We start from the raw sequence: 10,160 nt of genomic DNA, 5'->3' as shown, positions 1-10,160 counted from the left end.
AACCATGTGAAAACATGCAGGTTTGTCTGTGGAGTCCTCCCTTCACAGGTTATTTAGGCCTAGCAGTGTGGACCCCAGCCCATAATCCTCCTGCAGACACACCTGCAGAGGAGAGTATAAAACCCTGGACTGCACTGAGTCAAACATCAAAAACGGTACTCTCCTCAGAAGCTCCACAGCCAGACTGACCCTGAAGATGACTCCCTCTGCCAGCCTGCTGCTCGCTCCGGGACTCCTGCTCGGCCTCTCTCAGGCTCTTCCTCTCCAGGACGAAGGAAGTGCCAGAGGAAGATGACAACCATCGACATCACCCACCAGGATCCTCACTTCCAACAATGGCACCGATGAGATCCTGCTGGAAGAGGAGACCTGCTAGCTCCCAGGAACCAGAAAAGCCATGGTGTGCTGGTCCCAGAGCTGCCTGTGGAGGAAGGCCTCCAGCGGCGTATGTGACAATCCCCTTCACCATCAGCAGGGAGTTCACCGGCTGGGAGAAGCAGAAGATCGACTCTGCCATGAAGTCCTACCACAGCAGGACCTGCATCCGCTTCGTCCCCCGTCAGAACGAGTACGACTACATCAGCATCGAGAGCAAAGCTGGATGTTTCTCGGCTCTGGGCAAAGAGGGAGGCAGACAGATACTCTCTCTCAACAGGCAGGGCTGCCTGTACCACGGCATCATCCAGCACGAGATCAACCACGCTCTGGGCTTCCAGCACGAGCAGACCAATGAGCGAACCGCGACCAATACGTCAGGATCAACTGGCAGAACATCAACCAACAGATGTCCTACAACTTCTACAAGGAGAACACCAACAACCTCAACACTCCCTACGACTACTCCTCCATCATGCACTATGGGAGAACAGCCTTCTCCGTCAACGGGTATGACTCCATCACCCCCATCCCCGACCCCAACGTCCAGATCGGCCAGAGGCAGGGCATGTCCTACTGGGACATCATGAGGATCAACATGCTCTACGGCTGCTAACTGTGATGATGCAACAAATTAATGATACCAACTGTTACACCCCTTTAAATCACATTCTTAACAATGGTAAAGCAACACAATATATGACACCCATCATGCCTAAAATGTCTTCAATAAAAGTAAAGCAAAACCACTGATGTGCGTCATCATTTCTTTACATGAAAAAAGTTCACTAAACAGCAATACGATGGATGGCAAATTGTTGAAAATCTGCAAAATGTTGAAAGTATAAAAATATTTTGTAATAGTCCAATCTCTTTTTTTCTTTCTCTTTTGCTTTTGTAACACTGACAAGTTACATAAATAAAAATAAAAATCTCAAAATGAAAGTTCAACCGTAAAAGATTATGAGAAAATAATACAAAAACTGTCCAAGAGTCCAAGTGAATGTTTGCACCTCGAAATATTACTTAGCCATCACACTCATGAGAACACGGATGGAAATTAGCTCCCAGCTAAATCCGACATATTTACTGCAATTAAATGTTGTGTTTTCTTGTATGTTCATGAATATGTGAGGTCCCATTTCAAATAAACCTTTAAATAAATAAAATAAATAAACAGAATGGACAGACTGATGTACAGACAACTCAAAATCATGATGCCTCCATCTCTGCCTGATCCAGGTGCAGAGACACAATGACTTGAACTCTTGAGAAAATTATCACAAGATGTAAAAACGCAAAGCACAGAGTTTTTGTAGGCATTTAATTTTTGAAAATGAAATTTTCAGTAAACTCTGGATGTGATAGTATGTACTACATTCAACTAGCTCTGAGATGTTTTTAAAAAACCAAATTACTGTCAAAAGGAGAGCTGGACTGTAGAATCAGTTTCTGGAGATCTGTAGACAAAGCTTTTGTTTTTACCTCGGTATACACATTAAACTAATTATAAGTTATTACAATACCTCTCATAAATGTAAACACCAGCCTGGTTGTTTGTAGGAAGTAAGAGCCATGAAAGAACAAGGTCCTCTGATGATGTTGTATGTCTAGGCTATGTGAACAGGACCTTTTAATACACGACTGTACTACTCTGTGTGGGTGTCTTTAGATGTGTGTATTACATGTTAATGGTTTATTTGAATACTGTCTCTAAAGTAATATTTACTTTGGGGATACTACAGAGCGGCACTCAGAAAATATTCAGACCTCTTCAAGTTTTTAATATTTCTTACGTTGACGCATTCTTTAAATTCTCCCAGGTATTTTTTCTTAGCTATGTGCTTTGGGTAGTTGTCCTGTTGGAAGGTGAACTTTTGGTCCAGTCTGATCTCCTGAGGACTCTGGACCAGGTTTTTATAAAGGGCATGTCTGTACTTTGCTCTGTTTAGCTTTCCTTCAACCCTGACCTGTGTCCTTGTTTCTACCACTGACAAACACCCCCACAGCATGGTGCTGCCATCACCATGATTCATTGTTGCGGATGGTAATAGGCATACGACACGGTGCCAGCTTTTCTTAAGACATAAAACTTAGAGCTTAAGCCAAAAACTGCGCATATTAAAAAAAAAAAAAAAGTGTAATCAAAGAAATCTACTGCAGGTGGACTGTGGAGACACTCAAAGAATCTAAAAAAATATCCAATGAAATGGGAGAGCCCCAATTAAAATTGAAGTGTGATAGTAGAGACATGCAGCTATTGAGATAGTAACCCATTTGAAAGGTTTTTACAAATGAACTATTTTGTTTTACTGTTGATGACCCATCTGTTCTGCTGTTTGGTCCATGTTGTAAAATGACAATAATCAAAAATGAAGTATATGGGCTGCTGAATGTACAATTGATGAGGGAAAAAGTATGAAGTTTGTGACACAATTGTGTCAGTCCTACAGGATAAACAACAACTGTTTAGAGGTTGTCTATATCTGCTCAGGCTACTTCATCTGTTTCTATCTTTTCATGGCGATATCATCAGGAGAAATAAGATTGGGAAAATAAGTATTATCCCCTGCTGATTTTTGCCCTTATTTCACTTGATCAAATGTAAATACAGTTATAACCTGTATGATGATATTTTTTCTGGATTTTTATGTTGATATTCTGTCTCTCTGTTAAAATAAACTTACCATAAAAACTATGGATCGCCCATTTCTTTGGAGGGGAGCAAACGGGATCAAATGCTTATTTTCCCCACTGTATATAATCCACTTTCCACAAATGAAGATCGATCTTCTCAGATAAAATATTTATAGGTTTCACTGGTTGAAAACCATAGTAAGGCTTCAAATAAAGAAAATCCAGAGTAAAACTGTTGTTCTATCTAATGGTCAGAGATAACAAACCATGTTGAAACAGTAGGTTTGTCTATGGAGTCCTCCCTTCACAGGTTTATTTAGGCCTAGCAGTGTGGACCCCAGCCCATAATCCTCCTGCAGACACACCTACAGAGGAGAGTATAAAACCCTGGACTGCACTGAGTCAAACATCAAGCTTCAAACAGTCTCTCCTCAGAAGCTCCACAGCCAGACTGACCCTGAAGATGACTCCCTCTACCAGCCTGCTGCTGCTGCTCCTGCTCGGCCTCTCTCAGGCTCTTCCTCTCCAGGAGGAAGGAAGTGAGGAAGATGACACCATCGACATCACCACCAGGATCCTCACTTCCAACAATGGCACCGATGAGATCCTGCTGGAAGGAGACCTGCTACCTCCCAGATCCAGAAACGCCGTGTGCTGGTCCCAGAGCTGCCTGTGGAGGAAGGCCTCCAACGGCTATGTGACAATCCCCTTCACCATCAGCAGGGAGTTCACCGGCTGGGAGAAGCAGAAGATCGACTCTGCCATGAAGTCCTACCACAGCAGGACCTGCATCCGCTTCGTCCCCCGTCAGAACGAGTACGACTACATCAGCATCGAGAGCAAAGCTGGATGTTTCTCGGCTCTGGGCAAAGAGGGAGGCAGACAGATACTCTCTCTCAACAGGCAGGGCTGCCTGTACCACGGCATCATCCAGCACGAGATCAACCACGCTCTGGGCTTCCATCACGAGCAGACCAGGAGCGACCGCGACCAATACATCAGGATCAACTGGCAGAACATCAACCAACAGATGTCCTACAACTTCTACAAGCAGAACACCAACAACCTCAACACTCCCTACGACTACTCCTCCATCATGCACTATGGGAGAACAGCCTTCTCCATCAACGGGTATGACTCCATCACCCCCATCCCCGACCCCAACGTCCAGATCGGCCAGAGGCAGGGCATGTCCCACTGGGACATCATGAGGATCAACATGCTCTACGGCTGCTAACTGTGATGCTGACGCCAAATGCAACAAATTAATGATACCAACTGTTACACCCCTTTAAATCACATTCTTAAAAATGGTAAAGCAACACGACACCCATCATGCCTAAAATGTCTTCAATAAAAGTAAAGCAAAATCACTGATGTCTGTCATCATTTCTTTTTCTATCAATATACATGAAAATAGTTCACTAAGCAGCAATACAATGGATGGCAAATTGTTGAAAATCTGCAAAATGTGGAAAGTAGAAAAATATTTTGTAATAGTCCTTTTTTTCTTTCTCTTTTGTAACACTGACAAGTTACATAAAAATGAGAAAGGTAGCCTCAAATTAAAAAAATACAAATAAAAATCTCAAAATGAGAGTTCAACCATAATATTACAGATTATGAGAAAATAATACAAAAACTGTCCAAGAGTCCAAGTGAATGTTTGCACCTCGAAATATTACTTAGCCATCACACTCATGAGAACAGAATGGACAGACTGATGTACAGACAACTCAAAATCATGATGCCTCCATCTCTGCCTGATCCAGGTGCAGAGAAAATAATACAAAAACTGTCCAAGAGTCCAAGTGAATGTTTGCACCTCGAAATATTACTTAGCCATCACACTCATGAGAACAGAATGGACAGACTGATGTACAGACAACTCAAAATCATGATGCCTCCATCTCTGCCTGATCCAGGTGCAGAGACACAATGACTTAAACTCTTGAGAAAATTATCAAAAGATGTAAAGACGCAAAGCACAGAGTTTTTGTAGGCATTTAATTTTTGAAAATGAAATTTTCAGTAAACTCTGGATGTGATAGTACTACATTCAACTAGCTCTGAGATGTTTTTAAAAAACTAAATTACTGTCAAAAGGAGAGCTGGACTGTAGAATCAGTTTCTGGAGATCTGTAGACAAAGCTTTTGTTTTTACCTCGGTATACACATTAAACTAATTATAAGTTATTACAATACCTCTCATAAATGTAAACACCAGCCTGGTTGTTTGTAGGAAGTAAGAGCCATGAAAGAACAAGGTCCTCTGATGATGTTGTATGTCTAGGCTACGTGAACAGGACCTTTTAATACACGACTGTACTACTCTGTGTGGGTGTCTTTAGATGTGTGTATTACATGTTAATGGTTTATTTGAATACTGTCTCTAAAGTAATATTTACTTTGGGGATACTACAGAGCTGCACTCAGAAAATATTCAGACCTCTTCAAGTTTTTAATATTTCTTACGTTGACGCATTCTTTAAATTCTCCCAGGTATTTTTTCTTAGCTATGTGCTTTGGGTAGTTGTCCTGTTGGAAGGTGAACTTTTGGTCCAGTCTGATCTCCTGAGGACTCTGGACCAGGTTTTTATAAAGGGCATGTCTGTACTTTGCTCTGTTTAGCTTTCCTTCAACCCTGACCTGTGTCCTTGTTTCTGCCACTGACAAACACCCCCACAGCATGGTGCTGCCATCACCATGATTCATTGTTGCGGATAGTAGCTAATAGGCATACGACACGGTGCCAGCTTTTCTTAAGACATAAAACTTAGAGTTTAAGCCAAAAACTGCGCAATGTGTAATCAAAGAAATCTACTGCAGATGGACTGTGAAGAAACTCAAAGAATCTAAAAAATGATCAAATGAAATGGGAGAGCCCCAACTAAAATTGAAGTGTGATAGTAGAGACATGCTAGCCTCGTAAACCAGCCTCTCCCGGAAATGCAATTCATTTCATTTCTGAGGGAGAGTCTGGCCTCATCCCCACTGTAAGCGTTTGGCCTGAAACCCTCAGAAGGCCGAGCCAATCAGCGTCGCCGCTGTGATTGACACAGCACGTTGGCCAATTAGGGACCGACTGGTGCAAAGCCAAACCAACTTGCTGATTGGCTGAATGGGGTTGTCTGTCAACGCTACTACTCCCGCCCAGCTCCCGCCCACCCCAAACGCTTACAGCGGGGATGAGGCCAGACTCTCCCTCAGAAATGAAATGAAACGCATGTCTGGGAGAGGCTGGTTTACGAGGCCAGAGACATGCAGCCATTGAGATAGTAACCCATTTGAAAGGTTTTTACAAATGAACTATTTTGTTTTACTGTTGATGACCCATCTGTTCTCTGTCTGGTCCATGTTGTAAAATGACAATAATCAAAAATGAAGTATATGGGCTGTTGAATGTACAATTGATGAGGGAAAAAGTATGAAGTTTGTGACACAATTGTGTCAGTCCTATAGGATAAACAACAACTGTTTAGAGGTTGTCTATATCTGCTCAGGCTATTTCATCTGTTTCTATCTTTTCATGGCGATATCATCAGGAGAAATAAGACGGGGAAAATAAATATTATCCCCTGTTGATTTTTGCCCTTATTTCACTTGATCAAATACAGTTATAACCTTTATGATGATATTATTTCTGGATTTTTATGTTGATATTCTGTCTCTCTGTTAAAATAAACGTACTTTACCATAAAAACTATGGATCGCCCATTTCTTTGAAGCAGAGCAAACTTATAAAATTAACAGGGGATCAAATGCTTATTTTCCCCACTGTATATAATCCACTTTCCACAAATGAAGATCGATCTTCTCAGATAAAATATTTATAGGTTTCACTGGTTGAAAACCATAGAAAGGCTTCAAAAAAAGAAAATCCAGAGTAAAACTGTTGATCTATCTAATGGTCAGAGATAACAAACCATGTTGAAACAGTAGGTTTGTCTATGGAGTCCTCCCTTCACAGGTTTATTTAGGCCTAGCAGTGTGGACCCCAGCCCATAATCCTCCTGCAGACACACCTACAGAGGAGAGTATAAAACCCTGGACTGCACTGAGTCAAACATCAAGCTTCAAACAGTCTCTCCTCAGAAGCTCCACAGCCAGACTGACCCTGAAGATGACTCCCTCTGCCAGCCTGCTGCTGCTGCTCCTGCTCGGCCTCTCTCAGGCTCTTCCTCTCCAGGACGAAGGAAGTGCAGAGGAAGATGACACCATCGACATCACCACCAGGATCCTCACTTCCAACAATGGCACCGATGAGATCCTGCTGGAAGGAGACCTGCTAGCTCCCAGAACCAGAAACGCCATGGTGTGCTGGTCCCAGAGCTGCCTGTGGAGGAAGGCCTCCAACGGCTATGTGACAATCCCCTTCACCATCAGCAGGGAGTTCACCGGCTGGGAAAAGCAGAAGATCGACTCTGCCATGAAGTCCTACCACAGCAGGACCTGCATCCGCTTCGTCCCCCGTCAGAACGAGTACGACTACATCAGCATCGAGAGCAAAGCTGGATGTTTCTCTGCTCTGGGCAAAGAGGGAGGCAGACAGATACTCTCTCTCAACAGGCAGGGCTGCCTGTACCACGGCATCATCCAGCACGAGATCAACCACGCTCTGGGCTTCCAGCACGAGCAGACCAGGAGCGACCGCGACCAATACGTCAGGATCAACTGGCAGAACATCAACCAACAGATGTCCTACAACTTCTACAAGGAGAACACCAACAACCTCAACACTCCCTACGACTACTCCTCCATCATGCACTATGGGAGAACAGCCTTCTCCATCAACGGGTATGACTCCATCACCCCCATCCCCGACCCCAACGTCCAGATCGGCCAGAGGCAGGGCATGTCCTACTGGGACATCATGAGGATCAACATGCTCTACGGCTGCTAACTGTGATGCTGACGCCAAATGCAACAAATTAATGATACCAACTGTTACACCCCTTTAAACCACATTCTTAAAAATGGTAAAGCAACACAATATGACACCCATCATGCCTAAAATGTCTTCAATAAAAGTAAAGCAAAACCACTGATGTGCGTCATCATTTCTTTTTCTATCAATATACATGAAAAAAGTTCACTAAGCAGCAATACGATTGATGGCAAATTGTTGAAAATCTGCAAAATGTTGAAAGTAGAAAAATATTTTGTAATAGTCCAATCTCTTTTTTTCTTTCTCTTTTGCTTTTGTAACACTGACAAGTTACATAAAAATGAGAAAGGTATCCTCAAAATAAATAAAAATAAAAATCTCAAAATGAGAGTTCAACCGTAATATTACAGATTATGAGAAAATAATACAAAAACTGTCCAAGAGTCCAAGTGAAACTTGCACCTCGAAATGTTACTTAGCCATCACACTCATGAGAACAGGATGGACAGACTGACGTACAGACAACTCAAAATCATGATGCCTCCATCTCTGCCTGATCCAGGTGCAGAGACACGATGGGCTCTATTTTCGTAAACTAGGCGCAGGCGGGGCGGATCTGCCCTGTGCTTCACCTTCGCCTCGCCAACGGGGTGTGTCCAGGGTCAGTTTGCAATTTTCGTTAATTGCACGGCGAAGCGGGGCGCAATCCCACCTCCTTCCCTCCAACCGGCGCAAGTGGCATAGAGGGCGGAGAGAAGGCGTGGAGTGGGTTTAACACAGCCGAGTCCGTTCTTCACCAATCAAATGAGCTCCTCTCCCCGCCGCGCGCGAGGCGCAAGTTTGATTTCACTGTGGAAGCAGGAGGCAGCAGTGAGACGGGAGGACACTGATGTTCTGGTCCGGTCCAAGCTCGCAGTGTCCGAATATATGGTCGCGCGAACAGACCTCACGGACTGACTGTGCAAAAGTAGTCTGGGAGGGAGGAGGTTACTGTTACCCAGGTTTGCTCTGACATGAGAGCTGTTGCCCAGTAAAAACAAAACAAAACAAAAAAAACACCACACACACACCCCTTTTCCATTAATAAAGACACTCATATTTAGTAACCCGTTCAAATTTGTGTGCACAGATCACAACATAAACAAATACCATGCGTAACTGGAATGAAATCAGAAACAGCTGTGCGTAAAGGAGGCATCGCAGAGCGTCTCTCTTTTTTTCTTTTTTCTTTAGAATTTACCTGAGATGGGAGATGTGAATATCTGCTCACTATCTGATGCCGAGGCTGATTGTGGTTTGCTGAGAGAGATGATAGTTTATTTGTTTTCAGTTTTTCGTTATGGTCGCGTGACGATGTGGCCGCTCGCCCGCTAATAAATCAATAAGTAAATAAATAAATATAGCGGATCATCGCAACGGCACGTGTCAACACAGCAGCGACATGCAGTCATCCACCCTCACTGTCCTGCTCTTGGGACATCCACGGCTGCTTTTTTGTCCCAGTCCCTCACTGGTTTCATCTCTGTTAATTCAGTTAGGCTGAGTTTCCATTACGCACGCCGACAGCCTTTGATCTGTCATCAGTGTGATGGGACAATCGATACGTGTATGTGCTGATTCAGATAGTTACAATAGGGGTTATTGTGATTATTAATTGCATCTAAATGTGCCTGGAACTGTGGAAACCTGCCTGTGAGGTCTTGGTGACGTGTGCACACTGCACGCTGGGCAGTCAAATTACCACTGTGCTGGCTGCGCTTCGCCTTGCGCTGAGAGTAGACCAGGTTGGAGCTGGCGAGCTTTCGGCCCGAAATTGTCACTGCGCCAAGCTGAATCTGTCAACACCTCCCCCTGGTGCGCGGCCACACCCATCTCGGCGCACCGCATTTTACCAGTTTACCAAATCCGCTGCACTGCACTGGAGGAACTTACCACTGCGCCGGCTGCGCCCCCCTGAGTTGCGCCAGGAAAATAGAGCCCAATGGCTTAAACTCTTGAGAAAATTATCACAAGATGTAAAGACGCAAAGCACAGAGTTTTTGTAGGCATTTAACTTTTGAAAATGAAATTTTCAGTAAACTCTGAATGTGATAGTACTACATTCTAATAGCTCTGAGATGTTTTTAAAAAACTAAATTACTGTCAAAAGGAGAGCTGGACTATAGAATCAGTTTCTGGAGATCTGTAGACAAAGCTTTTGTTTTTACCTTGGTATAGTTATTACAATACCTCTGATAAATGTAAACACCAGCCTGGTTGT

At 43.5% G+C, this 10,160-nt stretch overlaps 2 protein-coding genes and 1 pseudogene across 2 annotated transcripts; all 3 read left to right on the top strand.

Annotated features, from left to right (window-relative positions):
- Positions 1-167: 167 nt before the first annotated feature.
- Positions 168-996, top strand: LOC146989979 (high choriolytic enzyme 1-like; annotated as a pseudogene).
- Positions 997-3,253: 2,257 nt separating this feature from the next.
- Positions 3,254-4,250, top strand: LOC146989978 (high choriolytic enzyme 1-like). Its single transcript, XM_085767113.1, has one exon. It carries the CDS (start codon positions 3,476-3,478, stop codon positions 4,247-4,249), a length of 774 nt encoding a protein of 257 aa, XP_085623239.1. The 5' UTR covers positions 3,254-3,475; the 3' UTR covers position 4,250.
- Positions 4,251-6,916: 2,666 nt separating this feature from the next.
- Positions 6,917-7,916, top strand: LOC146989977 (high choriolytic enzyme 1-like). Its single transcript, XM_085767100.1, has one exon. It carries the CDS (start codon positions 7,136-7,138, stop codon positions 7,913-7,915), a length of 780 nt encoding a protein of 259 aa, XP_085623226.1. The 5' UTR covers positions 6,917-7,135; the 3' UTR covers position 7,916.
- The last annotated feature ends 2,244 nt before the right edge of the window (positions 7,917-10,160 follow it).

Source organism: Trachurus japonicus, chromosome 3 (genome assembly GCF_045865225.1).
Source record: "Trachurus japonicus isolate A0001 chromosome 3, Traja_1.0".
In the NCBI taxonomy this organism is placed as follows: domain Eukaryota; kingdom Metazoa; phylum Chordata; class Actinopteri; order Carangiformes; family Carangidae; genus Trachurus; species Trachurus japonicus.
The sequence above is the reverse complement of the archived record's forward strand: the minus strand, read 5'-3'. Positions and strand labels throughout refer to the sequence as shown.